We start from the raw sequence: 23046 nt of genomic DNA on the forward strand, positions 1-23046 counted from the left end.
CAATTTTAGAGTTACAGGCTCTCTGATTTTCACCAAATTTTAGGGTTCATCTTCAAATCCCACTAAATCCAACAAAATTGTGAGGGGTCAATGAAGGGGATTGATTACCTGTGCTGTCCGGAGTTATGAGACGAGGTGCAAGCGTCGGGATGAGCTCTTGTGGGCATCGTGACTTGCTGTGGGACGAGCACCAGCTGTGGTCGCCGGGACCCTATGGAAGACTACGCTTGCTCTGCCTGCTGCATGTCGATGCTACGAGCTTCACCTGTTGCATGTCGACGCCGCCAACGCCGACATAGGCGATGCGGCCATGGTGGCGAAGCTCTCCTTCCACAGTGTGGCAAAGCAGGAGGCCGAGCAGATCTCCCTCTGCTTCAACAAGGCCGGAGGCACCGGGGGCGACGTCGACCTGCCCTGCTTTGACAAGGCCAAGCTAATCTCCCTCTGTCTAGGCTACCTCACCCTTGTTCTACCCTGCTTTGACAAGGCCAAACGGCTAAGCAATGTGAAGAAGATAGAACGAAAGAGTAGAGAAACAAGGCCCATTGTGAGCAAATAGGGGTGGGGCATTTGTGATATTTCTAATTGAGGATTCAGGGGAGAAAAAGAAAAATGGTGAGAATGGATGAAAAAGTTGACAGAGTGTTAAAATAGTTAACGTTTCGTTCTTTCAGTACTATTAAAGTGCACCGTAGCGTTTGAGTGCTATTTTCCTAGAACTGGATTTTTGGATGCTATACAACCAATTTTTCCTTAATATCCTTAATTCCTTTCGGAAACAGTTCTATGAATAATTGAGTTCAATCAGACAATCAGTTTTTGTGACATTAGAGCATGTGTACTTTGGCCTGCTTTTTTAAGAGCAGCATGTGTCATCGTCGGCCGGAAGGCAGCATAACAGGGGAGGAAAATTAGTTTAGGTAGTGAAATTAAATACTGTAATTTTAAGTAACCTTTGAGTAAAAACAGAGTGCAGGTAATTTGCACTGCCACCTTCAGTGATTTCCTTGAGAATTGGCCTTCACGAGGGACAGAGCTCTTTCCCCTAGTGTATCAGATTATCCAAAGCATTGCAGTCCATGTCTCCTTATACATTATGCTGTCTCTAATGCAAAGTATAGCATAATCCAGGGGATTTCCGGTTGCAAGTTGTACACACTTCATAGTTCACAGACGGACAGACAGACTACGGTCTGCTTAGTAAAGCGAGTATTGAACTTGACATTGTGTTGCTGAATGCTGATTTCAGTACTCATGAGGAAGCAGTAATTCATTTCTCTGAAAGGATTGCGTGGTACGAAAAACACACACAAGTTGATACTAGACTACTAGTACATCGGAGTGCAGCATAAGTCGCAGGCTCGCAGCTCAAGCTTCTCTCCTCAAAAACACAAGAGAAGAAGAAATGGAATTACAGTGAAATCGACACGACGACACATATCACTTGGGGACCGCAGCGACCGTGGAGGGAGGGAAGAGCACGCTTCTTTAGCCACCACCTCCTCTTCTGACACCGCCTCTCGCACATTTCCCCAGGCACAACGTAATCTCGAGGTTAATTTAGGAGTAGTTCACCAAGGAGCGGTACGTCGCCCCGGCCTTCCAGCCAGCGGGGATGACGTTGGTGGCGACGAGGACCTTGCCAGAGTCGGAGGTGAGCCGGAGCGAGAAGGGCGCCTTCAGTGCCTTGCCGGTGTTGGAGTTGAAGCGCCACAGCGCTCCCCAGTTCTGCACCATCGGGGTCCAGGTGCCGCAGCCGGCCTCCATGAGCTCGACAGAGCTGAGGTCGCCGTCATCGTCCTCGAACTCGACGAGAACCTCGAAGTAGAACGGGTTAGAGCCCTGGTCCACCCTGAAGGCGATATTGACGCCGCTGTACTTGCAAGGCACCCTGACACGAACGGAAATTATGAACTTCACATGCTGAGCGGAAACTCTGAACTTCTCATCAGTAGAGAATAAAGAGCAGTCACATACCTCTTGTATTGAATCTTGAGGATACCGGCGGCGCGAAGCCTGTCGGCCATGCCGGGCTTCGCCATGGAGCCCATGGAGGTGCCGCTCATGTCGAAGTGGGCCGCCTCGGCGAGGCAGACCCCGCCGGGGCACTCGTCGGTAATTACCACGGTCGCCGGCTGGCCGGAGCAGGCCGGGTTGCTCGTGCATTTAACCTGCGTTACGCGCGCCACATGAGCGCAGTTAGTTAGCACCAGCACCGACCACTTTGCACCATTAATGGAGCTACACTGCTACAGTCGGTAGGCCGTGCAGCGTGAGACCGTGAGTGTGTGACCACACAAACTCTGTGGCAATGCGTTATGCTGACCTCGTAACACGCGCCGCAGCCCTTGCCTCCCTTGAACAGCGCCGGGCTCCCGGCGGCGATCATCGACGAGAACGGTCGCTGCCCGACGGCCGTCTGGTAGCCGCACGCGCCTCCTGCACACAAGTTTGTACCCGTTCCATGTCAGCACGCCGTGCAATGCACAGTACATGATAACGAACCTACAGACAGTGGAGTAAGGTAGGGACCGCACTAACCGTCGCTTCCGTCACCGTTGGGAGCGCCGTAGTACGTCGCGCCGGCAGACAACCAGCCGCCGGAGCCGTAGGCGTCGGACGCCGAGGGGGTCGCAGTGTAGTTGCTGTGGGACCTGGCTGCCGGCTTGTGCTTGTTGGGCTTGGCGAGCTTGCGGGAGGAAGCAATGGGGCTCACCAGAAGTGCGAGCACGACCAGTGCGCCGAACAGCAGTTTGTAAGACTTCGCCATTGCCGCAGCAGCTTAGTTGTTGGTTCTTCTTCTTCTAAGCTAACACTAGGAACTACTAGATGAGCTTAGCTCGAGTGAACCTTGGTGAGTTTCCAGAGTGACCACGAGGGGCTATTTATAGCCACTTTGGTGGGGATGCAGACGTCCGTGGCAAGAAATTTGGGGATTCTGCCCGCTAAATTATTGTGGGGAACGTGACGGGTTGTTGTTAGCAGAAAAGGCCAGACCAACCATTACTGATCTGCACTTCTGCAGTGCCTACAAAATGATTCTACGAGCTAAAAAAATGTAAAAATGGATTTTTCAAGTACAATTGGGAAATATAATCCGGAAGCATGGGCTTGTAAGCGCACGTTGCTCTAGTAGTATCAAGCTTGTTAATACTAGCATTAGTTCTAGTCTATGATTAGAGCCTATGGTACTTGCACGTAGTATCAAGCTTGTTAATACTTGCACGGAGCATTAGTTCTTTTATGCTCAAAGACACATAAAATAGTCTTAAATAAAATCTATGATTCATATTTTATCTGTGAAGTTATGTTTTCTTGGAACTTTCTTTCTCCTTTTTCTCTTTAAAGTTTATGCTTTTGTTTGTGCTGTTTTGATGACCGTTAGGTGAATAAGGAGTGGGTCATCTATTTCGCAAGATATTTGTAAGGCGCCTATTCACCCCCCTCTAGTCGTCACTCTCGGTCCTACAATCGATATCAGAGCTAGTTTGATCACTTGTTGATTTTAATTGGCTTTGTGAAACGTAGGTAATTGGAGAGAAGTGGGAAGATTCCTTTGTTTGATGGACTTGATTTTTTGTATTGGAAGATGTGCATGGAGACTTATCTCTTAAGCTAAAGAAGTGCAATTTGAGAGGTAGTTGATTTCAACTATGAGATCCCTGCTGCTCGTACGACTCAGGTTCAAATTGAACAGTATGAGACCAACAATAAGGCTAGAAATATTTTGTTCACAAGCCTGAGTTGGAATGAGTTTGATAGGGTCCAGCACCTCCGTACTGCCCAGGAGATCTGGACTATTATGAGTATCTTTCATGAAAGCACTAATCAGATTAAGGTCAGACGCCAAAACACATACAATTAAGAATATCAAATGTTTGTGCAAGATCCTGGAGAGTCTTTGTATGTCATGTTTGCTCGCTTTAATAGAATTGTTAGTAATCTTCGATCAACTAGTGTTCTGCCTTATTCTGTCCACGAAAGAGCGATCATGCTTCTCTATACTCTTGAACGTAGCATATAGGAAGTGAAGATCCTGAACATTGAAGAGTCATCAAGTTACGATACATTGACTTTTGATAAACTCTTCAGCAAATTCAAATCCACTGAGATAGCCAATGTGGCTCAAATAGTTCTCGAAAACCCCTTGTCTCAGAACATGGCGTTAGTTTCCGGATCTAGTGGTGACAATCAAACTGGAGCTGGTGTTCTATGTGCTAACACTTTATCTGGTGGTTTTACGTTGTCCTCTTTGGTCTTTATCACAGAGGAGCAGGTAGATGTGCTCGATGATGAAGATCTTGCACTGAACATGAAGAAGTTCACCCGCTTCTATAATAACCGCCGAGACTGGAGGAGGGACGGTTCCCGTGTCTGCTTTGAGTGTGGTGACACCACCCACTTCAAAGTGGACTGCCCTAATCTCAAGAAGGGGGAAGACCGTGACCATGACTACGACAAGCATAAGAAGAACAAGAAGCCCTTCTTCAAGAAGAACCGCAACAAGATGGCCAAGAAAGCGGCTAAGACAGCTTCTAGGGTGTTCGTGGCAGCTCTCAGCGACTTTGACACTTCATCAAGCAAGGAGGAGAGCTCGGAGGAGGAGGAACCGCAAGTAAAGAATAAGAAAAAGGCCAAAGAGTTCACCAGCCTCTGCTTCATGGCGGACAACAACAACGACAGCGATCCCAAGCTTGATCCCTCCGAGGTATTACCCTCCTACGATCAGCTTTTCATCCAAGTTGCTACCTTGAATCATGCTCTCGTTAGCCAGGATATGTTACTTAAGAAAGTTGTGCGTGAGTTGAAGGAGCTTAGGCATAAGTATGAGTCGGTTTCTTCTAAGCTTGAGTTGCTTAGGTCTAGGGTCAAGGTTGAGGATGAGGATTGTGAGAGTTGTTTGGTTATCATGAGTGAGCTTGCCAAGCTTCAAACTGTCCATGCTCAAGTTGCCAGTCGACTTGAGACTACCGAGAAGAAGCTCCTTGAGGAGGAGTCTAGACTTACTCTCTTAGGCGCTTGTAAGAATTGCCCTTTGCTTTCAAAGGATGCTGAAGTGAAAGACAAGTGTGTAAATGAGCTAGAGTCTAGATTGGAGAGTGTTGAGAATTCTACGGATGTGCAACCTAAGTGTCCCACCTGCATAATCCTTAAGGACAAGCTCAGCTGAGTTAGAGGAAAAGTTGAAAAGTTCATGGCTGAAAATGAGTACCTTCTTTCTGTTATGGAGAAGTGCTCAGAACGTAAGGGGAAAATGGATTTGATCTTGGCTAAGACCAAGATGTGTGCTGATAAGATTGTACCTTCTTTCTCTTGGGTTTGAGCTTTGAGAGAGTTGCTTACACAAGTTCTGGCAAGACTGTATTCACCCCACCAACTACCCTAGAGTAGGAGAAAGACAAGATCAATGCTTCATAATCCATGCAAAAAAAGAATAAGCCTACACGTCAACCTACAAAGAAGAAACTCACACCCAAGAGAGCTCCATAGCCTAAGATGAGGGCACATGTGAGAGAGCCTAGAGTGACTAGCAGTCGAGTTCCCGAGAGAAGCTATCACTGCACCTACTGCCAAAGAAACGGTCACCTTATTGGGTTTTGCTTTCGTCGTAGAAGAGATGAGAGACGTGAGTGAGAGTGGAGTACCCAGAACACGTACTTGCCCTTTGTTGATGTACATGAGTCTTTTTCTCGCTCCTACTCACGAGTCTAACGATTTTCAATCTCTTCCTAGAGGCGATACTCGACATAGATTTTGCCATGACTCATATGGTTTTGGCCCACGTGTAAGAGGCTTTGAGTCCCAACGCTTTGGTGGACCACGTTTTCCTCATCTTGAGACTCGCCCTCAGCGTACGAGACCTGTTTTATCTGCACCTATTTTTACCACTTTAGGGCAGATGACCTAGTACTAGATTCCCAAGAGGTTTATGACTAACCGTAGTACTGAGTCATCCGCCTATTATTCTTCTCAAATATAGGTGATAAGCGGAGGCCTAGAGAATAAGTGTCTTATTGACTCCGGTTGTTCGTGCCACATGACCAGAGATTCATCGTGGTTCTCCAGCCTCACTCCCATGAAACGACATGAGTACATCACATTCGGGGATGATAAAAAAGAAAGTGTAAAAGCCAAAGGTATGGTAAGGGTGAATGAGAGTTTCACTCTCAAGGATGTGGTTTTGGTGGAGCATCTGGGATAAAACCTTCTCTCTGTATTTCAGTTGTTAGATGAGGACTTGGAAGTGCGTTTCAAACGCAATACTTCTTGAGTTCTCGATTCTTCTGGCATTTTAATTTGCAAGATTTCTTGAGTTAGAAGAGTTTTGGAGCTAATTTTTTTAAGTTTTCTCGTTCTTCTCAGTATTTACTTGCCTAACTTTTTTCTGAGCTTTGGATGTGGCATAGGAGACTATGGCACATAAGCTTTGATTTGCTTACTTGTTTGAGTGCCCTAGGGTTGATCTGAGGATTGCCCGATGTTTGTGTTCCTTGTCGTGATTGTAAGATGGTTGCTACTCCTCACCCACCAATTAATCTGGTGATGACTAAATAATCAAGAGAACTTCTCCATATGGACATTGTTAGTCCTTCTTGGGTTCTGTCGGAGGGTTAACTCCTGTCGCAGGGATCCTGAGGGACCCCTTTTTAGAGATTCGGCCGGGGGGATGATCCTGAATATGTTTGCCGAAGAAATAAATGGGTATAAATGCGATGGCTGACGAGGTGGAATGATCTAGTGCGGAACGAAGTAAATGCACTGGGGTTTAGATAGGTTCGGGTCGCACGGAGGTGTAACACCCTACTCCTGTATGGATACTATAAATGCCCTGAGAATGTCCCTCAAGGATGTTGCTGGTTACAAGAATATTTGTCTATCCTAGAGCCTGAGGCTCCTTGTTTTTCGGTCTGTGTGTATCTGTTGGCTTTGGGTGCTCTTGGGCTTCTCGATCTTCTCTACTTCCTTAACTGCTTCAGCATTTCCTGAGCCAGAACCACCTGTCTTTGTCCGTGTTGCCAGCTGCATTAAATACCCGTCGGCAGTAGCGTGCCCCGAATGGGAGGGCACGAGTTCCAAGGCATCATAAATAGAAAGGGCGTCATCATAGCCTCTGTGCGAAGTGACCGGGAGTGGAAAATGCGCCCCACGCCTGGTCATCCATCACCATAAATGCACTGGCAACAGGCGCCGTGGAGAGGGCCCACCGGGCAGCCGCAGAGCAGCCAGGCATGCACGCTCTGTCTTGTTCTCCTGCCACAGCAGCGCGGCAGACAGAACACCTCGGCCCTCACGATGTTATCCCAAGATGTGCCGGATGGCACGGGATGGGACCCGTGCATTTAATGTCCCCACGCCCTTCTGCCAGAATGTGGCAGGAACTGACACCGAGCGTGGCGGGAGCAGTTGGAGGTGACAGGCCACGCGCGCTCTTAAATGCGGCCTCGGGCCTTTGACTGGCTGACACCTCATCAGTGGCCCCTGTGGGGGCCACTGACAGGGGCCACTGACAGAGGGGCTTCCTAGGTCATCGGGGAACCGAGTGCTCGGGGGTCACCGTTCACCTCCCCGAGCACTCTCTCCCGAGAACGCCCTTCCTCGGTCCTCGAGGAACCGAGTGCTCGGGGGCTACTGTTCACCTCCCCGAGCACTCTCTCCCGGGCATGCTTCTACGGATCCTCGGGGGGACCGAGTGCTCGGGGGCCGCTGCACGCAGCCCCGAGCACTCTCTCCCGGAACTTCCTTCAGTGGGTCCTCGGGATACTTGGGTGCCCGGGAGGCCACCGCTCGCGGCCCCGGGCACACTTCTCTCGGTACTTAGCTTTCCTGGTCGTCGGGGGACTCGGGTGCTCGGGGGTCACCGTATACCTCCCCGAGCACTTTCTTCCCGGCACTTAGACTTCGCAGATCATCGGGGAACCTGGGTACTCGGGGACCACTGACTGTGGCCCCGAGCGCCCTCTCCCGGGACTTAATCTTTTTTGCCTTGCGGAGGCGACCCCGCGGGATGGCGCCACATGGCGGATTGCTAGCCTGGCCTCGGGATTCGGGGACCCCCGGTTCCTGATTCACCGACAGGTTTGTTCGACGGGTAGAAAGTGGTATGTATTTGTTATTGTTGATGATTACTCTCTCTACTCTTGGGTATTCTTTCTTGTGGGCAAGGATGAAATATTCTCACACTTTCAGATTTTGGCTTTGATATTGTTCAAAGACCTTCCTGATGCATTGAAAGCAATTCACAATTTTCTACTCCACGCGTTTCTCAGCAGAATGACGTGGTTGAGAGAAAGAATCACACTTTGGTGAAGATGGCTAGGACGATGCTCGATGAGCATAGGACTTCTAGGAAGTTTTGGGTAGAGGCCATAAGCACAGCGTGCTACATCTCCAATCGGATTTTCTTACGCTTGATCTTGAATTTGGCTTCTTATGAGTTGTGCTTTGGGAGGAAGTCGAAGGTTTTGCATTTGTGAGTCTTTGGTTGTCGTTGCTTCATCCTAAAGCGTGGCAATCTTGATAAGTTCGAGTCACACTCTTTTGATGGTATTTTCTTGGGGTATTCTCTTCATAGTCATGCTTACAGGGTTTACAATCTTGACACTAACACCATCATGAAATCCTCTGATGTGACTTTTGATGAATCAACCCCTGTGCTAGTTATGTCTTTGAGTGTGTTGGTGATCAAGAGATGAGCGAGAGCCTTTTTGTAGATAGAGAATCTTCTAGCTCTTGGTGATGACGAGAATGATCCACTACTTCCCTCGATCCCACCTGCTCTAAAGCTAGCTCCTGCTTCTTCTACTCCAGCAGAGGGTCCTACAACCTCTACTTCAACTTTAGCTGCTCTCGAGCCTGTACCAGCCATGTTTGAGGGGGAGGTTCTCTCAAGGCATGAGGCTCCTCAACAAACACTCTCCACACATGATGATCGGTGATCTCGATGAGCAGCAACACCCTCCAAGTCCACTCACCATATCCATTTTACCGATTCTACATTCGTTGCTTCCTTTGAGCCCTATGATGTTGGACATGCTTTATCAGATTCAAATTGGGTCAATGCTATGCTTGAAGAGCTTGAAAATTTTAAGAGAAACCAAGTTTGGATCCTTGTAGAGCCACCCCTAATATTCACACCATAGGCACAAAATAGATTTTCAAAAATAAATAGGAGGAGGATGGGTCTGTAGTAAGTAACAAAGGTAGACTTGTAGCCTAAGGTTCCACTCAAATTGAAGGGATAAACTTTAGTGAAACCTTTGCACCGGTAGCTAGGCTAGAAGCTATTAGGATCCTCCTAGCTTTTGCGGCATTCCATGGTTTCAAGCTGTATCAAATAAATATTAAGAGTATTTTCCTAAATAGTTTCATAGAGGAAGATGTCTATGTCAAGCAATCTATAGGCTTTGAGCACCCCAAATACCCTCATAGAGTTTACAAGCTTTAGAAAGCTTTGTATGGGCTCAAGCAGGCTCCTACAACTTTGTATGATAGACTTAAGTTCTTCTTGCTAGAGTATGGGTATGTTATGGGGTCGGTTGATAAAGCTTTATTCACTCTCAGACATGGCCAAGATTTCCTACTTATTTAGATTTAAGTGGATGATATCATTTTTTGTGGCTCTTCTCATACACTTGTGACCAAGTTTGCAGAAACTATGAGCAATGAATTCGAGATGTCGATGATGGGAGAACTCAACTTCTTCCTTGGACTTTAAATCAAGTAATGCAAGCATGGTACATTCGTCCACCAGATAAAATACACCACGGAGATACTAAAGAAGTTCGACATGAGCAACGTAAAGCCCTTGGCGACACCAATGGCTACCTCGACTGTGCTTGATCCGGATGAATATGGTGAAATGATGCACCAATGGGAGTTCAGGAACATGATTGACTCCCTCTTGTACTTGATGGATACAAGACCGGACATCCAATTCGTCGACTGCCTCTGCGCGCACATCCAAGCTTCACCAAGGACGTCTCACCGCCAACCGGTGAAACGCATTCTGAGGTACCTCAAGCACACTCTCGAGTATGGACTTTGGTTTTCTGCTTACTCTTCATTTTCTCTTCGTGGCTTTTCGGATGCAGATTTTGCTGACTGTAAAATTGACAAGAAGAGTACCTCTGGTACTTGTCATTGTTTGGGTACCTCTCTTATTTGTTAGTCTTCTCGCAAACAGTCTAGCATTACGTAGTCTACTACTGAAGCTGAATATGTAGCTACCGCTATCTATTTCTCATAGATTTTATGGATGGTTGCTACCTTGAGAGATTTTGGGTTAGATTTTAGGAGTGTGCCACTTTTGTGAGACAACACCAGTGCTTTCAACTTAGCCAACAATCCAGTTCAACACTCTAGAACCAAACACATGGATGTAAGATTCTACTTTTTGAGAGACTGCAATGAGAAGAGAGTCATAAACTTGACATGCATTGGTACCCAACACTAGTTAACCGATATTTTCACCAAACCTCTAGATGATACCAGATTTGCCTATTTGAGGGGAGAGCTTGGTGTGTGCTATCCCTATGATATTGTGTGAGGAGGAGATTCTTTTGTACATATTCGATCCTACTTTTGTTGCATTTGCATTTCATCTTATTATGTAAGATAATCATGGTAGTTGAGCTTTGACTTATATGTCTTTAACATTTTCACTTGCTAGACATGAATTTGGACTAAATTGAGTAGTTGTGCGGAGCAATCTCTTAATCTTAGATTCTTTTTTATGCTTTGATATGAAATATTTCAAGCAAGCTAATTTTCCTTTAAGATAAAATTTGACAATTTTATGAATCATGTAGGTTATGAAATGCTACACTATTAATCACCATGTTCGTAATTGCTTTGGCTTAGTCAATACTAGTGTTAAGGCTAGTTTGATGAATATTTTGTTGTAGAATTTCTTGGTTCAAAATAGTGGATTGGGGAATATTGCACTATATTTTATGTCCTGGTCAAATGTTTAGCTCATGATAAAACCTTGGGGGAATATGTGTTCCTTGTGTCGCAAAGGCACTACTTAACTTGATCTTGTGAAAAACTTGATAACTTGTGCAAATTGAATTCTTTTAAGAAATCAAGTCTTCTATGCTAAAATAAAATCCAATAAGGTTGTCTTGAAGCCTCAAAGTGTTTGTCGTACCTAGTCGCGTGGCACTTTGCTTAGATAAGAGGCAACTTGAGGATAAGATGAAAATGATATAAATGTGCCTAAATGTTAATTCTTTTTAATTATTTGATCAATCTAAGTCTTGGTTTCATATGTGAGCGTTTGCAAAGACTTATGTCTTGAATACTTGTTTGCCTAGTTTGAGATTGAAGTTAGCTTGTTCTTAATGCTTGTATTGTCTCGACACGAGTAGATGCTTATGTGGTAGTCACTTTTAACATGATTCGGCTATGTGAACTTAAATGCACTAATAATTCTTCAATTTAGCTTGTATAGCTTCATGTTCTTGTGAGATTGTATTTTTTGAGCCTTTGTGTGCTTGTGAGCTCCACATTCTACTTCCCATAGCTCTTTGACGTTTCTAGCTTTTACAAATATTTTGTGATATACTTGTGAAAGCTCATTAGATTTGTATGTTCATGTATTGCATAATATTTTATCCATGATGTTTGCATTACCAAAGGAGGAGCATATGCACAAAGATGAGAATATACATAAATATGCTTCAAAGGGGGAGAAATGAGAACATTTGCAACAAACCTTAAAGAAAAATGAAAAATGTGCATTCATCAAGGGAGAGCTTTTGTTTTTGTATTTTTGAATTTTTCTTGCTCTTTTGAGGTTTTGGCTTGTCTTTGCCTCTCTTCAGCTTTTTGCAATCCTTCTTATGCCAAGTGATGCGTTTTGCTCTTTATTGAGTTTTTGATCAGTTGGATGTGCTTCATATCTTCAAACTAAAATCTTTGTGTTTTGAGTGTTGTCAATGCACTCATCAAGGGGGAGATTGGGATACCAAGTTGAAATATGTATTGGTTTGTATATGATGAGTTATTGACAACGTTGGATTTGAGATGATTTTGGTTGGCGTGAGCTTGTTTGTGCGTAATCTTGTTTATGACTAACCAAAGCCTGAATTGTAGCATACTGTTTCAGAGTCTAGAAAAAATGCATCGCTGAAACATCCAGTGTGTGGGTTCTTAATCACACCAAATAGTCCGATGGTAAAGTGAAGTGAGCACCAGAGCATTTTCAGTGCCGAAGCAGAAATTGAAGCAAACACCGAATAGTTCGACGTTTCAGTGTGAGCACCGAAAGATATCGTTGTTCTCGGTCCTACAACTAGTGCAACTAATTTAGGGCCATTCAAATACTTTCATGTTGGTGTATCCTCAAGTAATGAGAGTACGAAACTGTATCATTTATCCTCTCCAAACAGCGGAATCAGTGTGTAAGCAACTTACAAAGTGTTAACTGAAGAAATTGTGAGACTATCTATGTACAAAGATTGCTGATACCATAGAAATGGCAGGTCAAATGTTAAATCAAAATAAAGCAATGAACTAGCAGTTGGTCACAGCGTGATTTGAGGACGATTTTGACGAAGATGATCGCTTGATTGTCGCTAACTGACACGAAGTTGAAGGGGGACCAACCCTTGGACGATGGAGGTGATCATGTTGTCTGACGCCCAATATTTGGATAAGCAAATAAAATCACACGAGGTACACTTTGTCACCAGTTAGTTAGGGAAGCACAGATTAGTTAAGAATTTCTGGGCATCCAAATTTGAAATCCGTTCCTTCCTCAAATGCGCAGTTGGCTAGTTGATCATTCTCTCATCCTTTTATCAGTTCTAAAGCTACACTGATCATTCGATCGAGCTATCGGTACCACCGAAGATTTCCTGTCATGCACGAGAGATGCGCCAGCCAAAATGTACCGACCATTCTTGCGACAGCAAGGATCGAGAATGTTTGTAGCTTTCTGCGTCTGCAACTCTGCTCTCCTCTGACGTTTTATAACTAATCGGAGCTGAATAATTTGGTCCTGCGCCATGTGATCGGTCGATGCGAAGAACCCCTTTGTCGAGGCAAAAGGAACTGCAACTAAGCTTATCATATCATGCATAATCTGTAGTTACAGAGAGCTACCGTGGTGTTCAGAGAGCATGCCTGCATGCATGAAGATGTAGAGTTGTACAGTTCAGAACGGAAAGTATCTCGAGCCCTGCACTGCACATCAAGCTTCTACTTTTGATTAGTGGCTGGTAATGCTGAGCAACTCTCGCTTTGATATTACTTCCAGAATCCGTACGTACAAAGGCTTCAATTTGAGGGCTACCTTTTTCTACAATGAAGCAGCTATCGTTGGTAAGCAAGGTTAGCATTATGTTAACCCATAATCCAAACTTACTCTATGTTTATCCAACAGTGCAACATACCTGAACTAGCCTCTGTTTGTCTAACACTACAAGTTGAACATGCGACCTTTAGTTCGAAAAGGAAGAGCAAAAGTGGTGGCCGACTGGCCGTATAGTAAAGACCGGCGAATCGGCCGTTAGTTGGTCGTTGGGATCGGTCCCACGCGTAGGCTCGACTCGAGGGCAAATCCTGCTGTTTGTGTGGGATCCGGGGTTGTCAGCTGGTGCTCGATCCAAGACACCAATAAGTAGGGGCATTTGTTCCCAAGTATTTTTAGAAAAGGTATAAGCATCTGTCTTTTTTATTCTATAAGATGCATGCAGCTAATAGTTGATTATTATAATATTATGACATAAGTAGTTAACATCATATATAGAGGAAAAAATATAAAAAGATAAAGTATCATAAAGCTTGCAATCTATAATTACATAATCATGTGTGCTTGGCAAAAAGCTATATTACCACCACATCTAACATATGACAAACCGTCGGAAACTCTTCCTTTTGATCATCTCTGTGTAGTAGTCTTTAGAACCTTAGTCAGTAAGTACCTTAAAAAATGCATGCATGAAAGATATAATTATTATTTTTTATAAAACACTATATCATTACGACAGAGCTAAATAGCCCAAAATATTGCCGATATCCTAACTAAGATTCTTCTCTTTTTCTTAGCTTCAATCTTTCGTAACCAAGTATCTATCATATGGGTCTCTTAATTTCTAAGACTATTCTGATTATATACCAGATAGTCTTAGTTAATGAACATTCAAAGAAAATATGTTAGATAGTTTTATTATGATTATAAAAAGAGCACTTGAGGTTGTCCTTCTAATTTCTTTTAGCCAAGTTATCTTTGTCAAAATCACCTAACATCCTATATACCATAAGAAAACTTTTATTTTTAACGGGAGCTTGAGTTGTCAAAGCCACTTGTTTAGGATGTTGATAGGTTTGTTTAGCATTTGTTTGTACATCGATTAGACAGTAAATTGTCCTTTCCCATTCAGTTCCTATTTGTAAATGCCTCTGTCATTATAGAGCTGGATATGAACAAGTTGCAACGTCAATTGTTGCTATTCAATTAATTTGTTCTCAGTGATCGGTCGACGGAAGGATAAATTAAGATGTATGCTTCTCATTACTTCCGCTATCGTGGCTTGTTTATGTCTCATCACTTGGTACAGCAAGGGAAAAAGTTGGCTTAGTGGGCATTTACCCAGCCAAATATCATTTCAGAAGCGAGTTTGCTTTTCATTATGTACTTAAAAAGACCCCCATTTGAGGACTTCATTTTTAATTTTCATAAGACCAGTCCAGAAGTATGAATCTCTTGGCTGTCATTGGACTTGTGTGAGCTCTTTGGATAGAATGGGCAGTTGTTGCCAAACCTCATCCTCATTAAGCAGCTTAAAAAGTCATTTGCTTAGGAGGCATATATTTTTGACCAAAAGATTGGTAATTCCCAAACCCCCTGAGTCCTTAGGTAGGCAAAGAATATCCCAACGTGCTAGTCTATATTTTTTTCCTGTGATTTTCTTCTTGACAGAAGAACCTAGATCGTAGATAATCCAACCTATTAAGGACTTCCTGTGGGATCTCAAAGAAATACATAAAAAAAGGAAGACTACTAAGTACCGAATTAAGAAGCACTAATTAGCCTTCAACAGACATTATTTTCCCTTTCCAACTGCTCAATTTTCATTCGAATCTATTTTCAACCCCTTTGCAATCACTATTTCTTAATTTTTGATGATGCATTAGAATGCCAAGGTATTTAAAAGGGTATGTGTTAGTATTACACCCAAATAAATGTGTATATTGATCTTCACACTGCTTTGCCTCACCATAGCAGAACAACTCGTTTTTGTGGAAGTTTATTTTCAACCACGAGAGCTACTCAAACACACTAAGGATGAGTTTCGTATTCTTAGCTTGTTCTAAACTATGGTCCATGAAAATGATGGTACCATCCGCATATTGCAAAATAGATAGACCATCATCTACCAAATATGGAACTAAAGCTGTTATTTGTCCATCCCTTTTAGCTCTTAATATTAATATTACAAGCATATCTGCTACAATATTAAAAAGAACGGGTGATAGAAGGTCACTCTACCTTAATCCTTTGTGCGTTTGAAAATAGGGGTCAACTTCATCATTGATCCTAACTCCTACATGTCCTCCCAACACAAAGCTTTGAATCCACTCACACCATTGTGTGGAAAATCCTTTCATTCACAAAGTTTGTTGAAGAAATGACTATTTCACTTTATCATAAGCCTTCTCAAAATCAAGTTTCAATATCACACTATTTTGTTTCTTCCTATATAATTCATGGATGATTTCATGTAAAAGTATTACACCCTCCAGAATGTTTCATCCTACCATGAAGACGGTTTGTGTAGGTTTTATTATCTTCTCCACCACGACACCAATCCTGTTAGTACCCACTTTGGTGAATATATTAAAGTAGACATTTAGCCAACATATAGGATGGTACTTTTGAATCTTCAAAGTCTCATTTATTTTTGGGACAAGTGTTATAACCCTAAAATTAAGACTATATATGGCCAGTTATCCCTAGTGAAAATCAGAGAACAATGCCATAAGGTCACGTTTGATTACTTCCCAAAATACCTAATAAAGTTCAGCAGGGAAGCCATCCGGGCCTAGGGCTTTATTGTCTCCATCTGAGATATCGCATACCTCACCTCTTCTTCATCAAAAGGTGTTGTAAGGATGTCATTTTCTTCTTCACTTACTTGGAGTATATCATTTATGCATGACTCGTCCATCACAAAATTATTATGCTTCAGCTTGCCAAATAACCCCTTGTAATATTTTGTGATATACTTTTTGAGATCAGCTTCCCTAATAAAGTTGTCATTCTCGTCTTCTAGTTTGTATACCCGTTGCTTTCGGTGCTTACCGTTGGCTACTAGTTGGAAGTATTTAGTATTATTAGCATCCTCTAGTAGCTCTTTTACCTTGGCACGTTGGTACCATTTAAGCTCTTCTTCTCGTAGTAAATGTGCGAGCCTCTCATTGAGGTAATGTTTAAAGGCCACCTCATTATGTGTTAATGGATTGATTTCCGCCTTTTTTATCGACCTTATCTATTTTATTGGTCAACTGTTTCTTTTCTTTTTTTAAAATTTCAACGGTATGCTTGGCTCAACCCCTCAAATATTGTCTAAGGGATTGGATTTTATTTTGCCATTTTTCAATGACATTAGTTCCCCGATGCTCACTTAGCCGAATGTTAGCAACCATCTCATAGAAACCATCACAAATTAACCATCCCATTCCATGCTCATTAGTATCCTATCAAGTTTTTCATATGTTGGAGGATCAAGATCATTTGTCTATGTATATTGTCATCTTATCATTACAATCTCTCTTAGATCAATTGTTTAAATTATAGCATTGAATAAACCAGACCAGCGTAGACCGTAATGATCATTATTCTTATCCCCCAGTTTCCACATAATATTGAACCCCCCCCCCCCACACACACACAATTAATATTGGGTGAGTTTTAGCACTACAAACATGAGCCATTTCTGTTAGAAAGACAGACTTAAGGTTATCTTGGGCCAGTCCATAAACCACTAATAAAGCCCATGTAAAACCGTCCTCTTTGTTCTTTAGAAGAAACTTAGTATAAAAATCACCTTCTACAATGGAGCCAGTGTCAAATATTATTGCGCTGACTCCAACTAGCATACCACCAGATCTACCTCTTAAGGGCATTATATGCCACAAGTACTCAAGACCACCATATAGGTGTCTGAGGGTTGAAGCATGAAAATCACTTCTACCTATCTCCATAATAGCAAGGAAGTCTTTGTGTTATTCTTTAACGGTATTCGAAAGGAAGCTGTGTTTAGCCAAGTCACCAAGACCTCTGTTATTCTTTCACATATGTGATGGTTGGTTGGGAGGGTACGACAAATGACTCTAGAATCTTTCTGGAGACAATCACTGAACACTGATAGTTTGAAAGCCCCTGAGAGTAGAAACTGTACCAATTGCAACGGATTGGATTCACAAGGGTCGCTGTTTATGAAAAATAAGGGAACATAAGATTCTTTTCATGAAAGAACTAATTTTGATTGGGTGTTTGGGTTTTTGGAATTGCGGTTTATCTTACCTTATTTTTTGAAGAATTAATCTCTTCCTTCCTTAGAATTGCATTTAGATCATAGCATATTTGATCCAACATAGCATGTGACTGAGGTGCGCATCTAGACCATCCATCTCATCGTCATCCTCAACATCAACATAGCAAGTGTGAAACTTAGCATAATGGTTATTACCTATAGAATTAGATTTTTTTTTCAGCAACTATAAGCCGATCTACCTCTATATTTTTAATAAAAATAACAGATTCATGGTATCACTATTATTTCTACCTATAGATACAACTAGGTTTGATATATTAGATCTAATATTGTCTAAAAGCATAGAAACAAATGAGTTATTAGACATACCATTATCTAGGTTCCTCTTTGCTGCCAATATCTTTGCCTTTTCTAGCACATACACACAGGACCGTACCGCAGTATATAGGGGTCATGTGCAAAATTGAAATTACACTATCAGAAAAGAAGACATCTTTTCTCGAATACAATTGTATGTGTACCGTTAAAAATAGAATTAATATTATATGTGGTCAATATTTATAAATAAAAGAGGAATATTTGAGAAATTGTCATATTAGATATATTGGCACATATATCATTATGTTTGGAGAGGTTTTGTAATATATGTCTGGTAAGGCCATGAAAAACACTTGAGATATTCGCCCAGTTGGACTGATCACATCAACCTCAATTAGTCCTTGCTGCCTTGAGAAGAGAGAGGCTCTGAACATTGAGAGTTCCCAGGAGCTCCTACCTTGCATAGCAGCTTTACATCCAGTGCTAAAGAAGCCTCATCCGTCACCATCAAAGAAGATGCTCGAAGCAGCAGCTTCTTAGCCGTCAACACTGCATCTTCAGAGAGCTTGATAGGCGGCAGCAACTCTGAAGCCTTTTCTTCCTTGTCACAAACCGGCATATACAGATTAGTACCAACAACGTCCACCCTTCCAACTGCCAAGGTCGACTGCATTGATCCCTCCTGGCTCAAACTCTGGTTAGCCATTGTCTCTGCAGAATCCTCTCGACTGAACACCGAGTACCGCGCCTCCCAACGGCCGCAAATATCAGACAGCAGCGCTGGCGGCCAGCAGACAGGACCCGACGCCATAATCGGCGAGGGCGAAACAACGGCCAGCAGTATACTCCACTAGTACTGGTGGCACATGGATTGTAATGCTGTAGGCAGCATTCCAGACAGTTAGTGCGCATTTGATCAACATGGATTAAGATAGCACATTTCGTATTTGATTGACTCGTTTCAGTTTTCAGCTACCTTTCGCAAATCCTAAAACGGCGATTCTGATGTATCGGTACATATCTTGCCCTCGAACTCACCATCATCTGGACATTGATAGATTATTTCCCCCATGAATTCTAGCATGACCAGACATTACCGCCGCAGCAAATATATAAGCGCTAACAAGTCTTGTCAGACGACCAAATTAGGCGAAGCCATCAGCGATCCAGTTTCCCTGGATTGATAGCTTCGTGGAGCACATGTGGAGTAGTAAGTAGTTGAAAGTTAAAACCGGTGCGAACGATGCATCCATCCTCCGACCTCCGGCGTCCTGTGGTCGCCGTGTCCAAGCCGTGAATCGAGGAATCAGGGCTCCCACGTCCCATCGATCTCGGCACCGGTGCCGGGACAGGATTCAGGAAGCACTTGTAACTCCACACCGACAGCGTCAGACGGCTCTTTGACTGCAGACTCGCCCGTTCGTCCGCGCGCGGCAGCCGAAATCCGGGCCGAAAGTTTCCCCCCGTCGTGGCTTCACGCCTTGCCGGTCGCCGCCGTACTCACCAGCAGCACCCGTCCTTCAAGTTTTTCTCGCATCGTCATCTTGCCTGGGAGGCTGGAGCTAGCGTTCTCCGCTGCGGACAAAAACCTCACATCCGTCCGACTTCCTGCCGGTGGGTGCATGTTCCCCGCAGTTTTTCGCAATAATGAACGAGTACAACCAACGAACTGCAAGATTGGCGAGCTGTACGTGCATCATATGGTTCCCTGCCGATGGCTTTGTTTGTCGAAATTCTGTCCTGAAATATTGTTGAGCGTCGACACGTGCAACGTGCAAGTTGATATGCTTCTGAATTCCGATTCGTGGCAGACTTACCGCTTTTCTTAATTGGTGGTCTGAATTGTTGAGAGTTAATTAATTACCTTCTTCATTTCGTAATATTTATTCATGACTTCAGAAGTATTTGTCTTAAATTATTTGTCTATTACGGTAATCAATGATGTTTTATAGTCTATTTTCCTGTTATGTCTTTGAGTGCATGTATGTATTTACTCCAACGCTGATGAATTACTTGCTCTTATCTTTGCATTGATTAGAGGTAGCATGGTCATCTCACTGTATTTTTTCACTCGATTTTAGTATTTTTTAATTTGTACGTAATGGTAGACATTAATAAATATTGTGAAACAGAGATAGTATGGAGATTAGAAGTGAGATAGAAAGTGTGAAAGGCATCGGGGCATTGACGAATCAATTCCAGACACAATGTATTTAAGTTTATTTTAATGATCAGGGCATTTAAATTTCTTAGGGAAAAAAGAGCATGTGCTTGTTTGGAACTAGATACTACAGTAGTACTACGCCGCCATTACCCAGTAGCCACACAGTTGATGCATAGTATGATCAGTTCATCATATACGAAAGAGGTGTTGCATTTGCAAATCAGGGTTCAGTAGCAGATTTCCTCCTCCCTAGGTTATAGGTCTTTTGATTCTACAATTTACTCTCTCCCCTCAAAAATAAATAATTAGGATATCGGTACTGCTCTCAAAACACATCTTTAACTACTATTTTTTAATAAAATATATTTATAAAAGATAGCAAAATATATTATTATAAAATTACTTTACGAGTGGACAGCCCGAGTGAACAGCAGAACTGTTCCAAGGAAGGGTTTGAAATCCCTCACTGTATTAGCCTGTTGGAAGATTTGGAATGAGCGCAATGCATTGATTTTGAAAAGGAGGAACCCTTGTCGCTCCAAATCGCACATTGTATTAAAGAAGAGGCTGACTTCTGGTGCTCAGTTGGGACGTGGCACCTAGGGCACTTTATTAGAGAGAGCAGGCATTTGCCGTGTTGGACATTTTTTTTCTCCTCTTTTCTTACCATAATCTCTTCTAATTAATATAACATGCCCATACTCTACCGGTTCTTTCGAAAAAATATCACTTTCTGTTATATTCCCCTGGATATGCGTAAGTTCTATGTACAACAATCGGTTGTACCAAGTACCATCACCACAACAACCGTTTGTATCAAAGTAGTAGAAGGGCTCAAATGTGTCGTTCAAGAGAGATCAATTCATATTGGGTGGAGCCCAGCATCCCTCACGTAATGACCCAGAACAACAAAGCCTGACTCCAAACCAACGGCCCAAATCCTAGCCAGGTGAACAAAGTTTAGCGGGCTTGTTACCAGGCCGAACGCGCCGCTAGCAGGCTTAGAACGAGAACCGTCGAACCCAATAAAAATAGGAAAAAAATATTGTTGGTGGTATCTCCTACATGGATTCAAGCCAGGATCGAGTTTTTTTATTTTATATTTTTTTGATTAAAAAATTAAATAAATAGATTTCTGACGAAAACAATTGCAAAACTAGACGTCTACCGCCCTCTCAGGAAGCGGTGCCACCGCTTCCTGAGAGGGCGGTAAGCAGTCACATAGGCTAAAAAATCTTGTGCAACCCATTTTAATTGAATTCACCAAAAAATCTTGTATATAATTTAAACTAAAATTCTCAAAAAAACTACTTTTATAACTTCTAGCAATTGTTAGGGCTCAAATAAATTTTTAAAAATCTGGTACAATTCACTAATATCCTTCTTATATGATGTGATAATTTCTAAAATTATTTTCAGCCCTATATTATATGGTAAAAAAGTGGATTCCTTTATAATGCACCATTTATATGTATTTTTATAATTTCATGTGATATTCTTCTTTTAACTTAATTTGAATTCAAACATATATAAACCTATTGCTAAAAATAATTTTAGAAATTATCTCATCACATAAGAAGAATATTAGTGAATTTTACCAGTTTTTTAGAAATTTATTTGAGGCACTAACAATTTCTAGAAGTTATAAAAGTAGTTTTTTTTGGAGAATTTTAGTTTAAATTCCACACAAGATTTTTTGGTGAATTCAATTAAAATGGGTTGCACGTGAATTATGGAACACGTACGAAAAGTTTTAGAATTTTTGGAGCAACAGAACATTACTGTTTTGAATAGAGAAGGCAGAAATGAAAATTGAACTTCAAAATACTGTTCATCGCCTATTACTGTTTATATACTGTGCTTACCGTAAGAGTACTGCTTACCATCCTATTAGGGGCGGTAAGGTTCTTATCATCCTCTGAAAGAGCGGTAGATGTCTAGTTTTATAATTATTTTTATCAAAAATCTATTTATTTAATTTTTTAATAAAAAAATATATAAAAAAAAACTCGAAACTCTTGCCCCGAACTCGAAGGGATCCCCGGCGACCTGCCCCAACCGAGGGTCCCAGGACTTGCTCCCTACGGGCTTGTTGAGGAATCAAGGCACGGCCTGGGGTTGTTTGGTTTTTGCTTAGAAAATTAAGTCAAAATTTGTCTAGCTTATAGAAAAATTACGTGACAAGATTTTTAACGTCTAAAATCGTGAAGTGCAACGGGAGGGGGCTTTAAAGACTTGAAGGTGGGTCTGAAAGGACATGGGCCCACATCTAGCAATACCTGGTGAAGCCAAGATTGTAGATGTTAGGGATAATCGTAAATAGTACAATAGAAGATATTTCCCTCATTCTATATCTATTACCGTAGAAACTCTTAACACTGTCGACTCTAAAACTTCCTTCATCGAGGACTATAATTTTCATATAAAGTTTTCTCCATCCGACTTCGTATAAAAAAAGTTATAAGTTTTTTAAAGTGTGCTATCATCCATTATCATTGTTGACTCGTCATACAAGCTGTTAGTGATACCCATTATCACTGTCGGTTCATAACACGAACCAGTAGTAATACTTAACGAACTATCACTAATAATTCATTGCTAGAACCGACATTAATGTTTCAGTATTACTGGTGGTTTGTGTCCTCACCCAGTAGTGCAATATTACTGTCGGCTTAAGCCTTCAGCCGGCAGTGATACCCTTCATCACTACCAGTTTATAAGCTATATTGGTTGATTCTTCTCGCGTGGCTTTTGAAACGGTAGTGATGTCTTATCACTGTCGGTCTATTAAATACCGATAGTGATGGATCGATATATATGACTGTTTTTTTAATAGTGCTCGTTGATTTGAGAGGCATGACCGTCATCTATAAATGGCCACACTCCTGGCCTATAAATACTCAATGTATGGCCATAATATATTACACATTCACAAAGACAACTTCTAGGGAGTATTTCGACTTTAGAGGCTCGAGAGGCTTACCAACCGGACATAAGTTGCCTCATGGCTCTCAACCAGCATAAATCATGTGTGTTACTTGGCTATCGGATGTGAGACCT

At 42.4% G+C, this 23046-nt stretch overlaps 1 protein-coding gene across 1 annotated transcript; it reads right to left on the minus strand.

Moving 5' to 3' along the window:
- Positions 1–1268: 1268 nt before the first annotated feature.
- LOC133920439 (expansin-B11-like) lies at positions 1269–2839 on the minus strand. The gene is made up of 4 exons (XM_062365058.1): positions 2542–2839; positions 2327–2439; positions 1978–2171; positions 1269–1891 (listed from the first exon to the last, which is right to left on the minus strand). The coding sequence occupies exons 1-4, from the start codon at positions 2768–2770 to the stop codon at positions 1561–1563; spliced, it is 867 nt and encodes a 288-aa protein (XP_062221042.1). The 5' UTR covers positions 2771–2839; the 3' UTR covers positions 1269–1560.
- Positions 2840–23046: the final 20207 nt, after the last annotated feature.

This window comes from Phragmites australis, chromosome 6 (assembly GCF_958298935.1).
Source record: "Phragmites australis chromosome 6, lpPhrAust1.1, whole genome shotgun sequence".
NCBI classification, from domain to species: Eukaryota; Viridiplantae; Streptophyta; class Magnoliopsida; order Poales; family Poaceae; genus Phragmites; species Phragmites australis.

Excerpts from the sequence above, each read along its gene's own strand:
- LOC133920439 (XM_062365058.1), bottom strand. The coding sequence starts at position 2,770 with ATGGCGAAGTCTTACAAACTGCTGTTCGGCGCACTGGTCGTGCTCGCA. Across the intron at positions 2,440-2,541 it reads CAACGGTGACGGAAGCGACG|GAGGCGCGTGCGGCTACCAG; the intron begins GTTAGTGCGGTC and ends ACTTGTGTGCAG. Across the intron at positions 2,172-2,326 it reads GCTGCGGCGCGTGTTACGAG|GTTAAATGCACGAGCAACCC; the intron begins GTCAGCATAACG and ends CGCGTAACGCAG.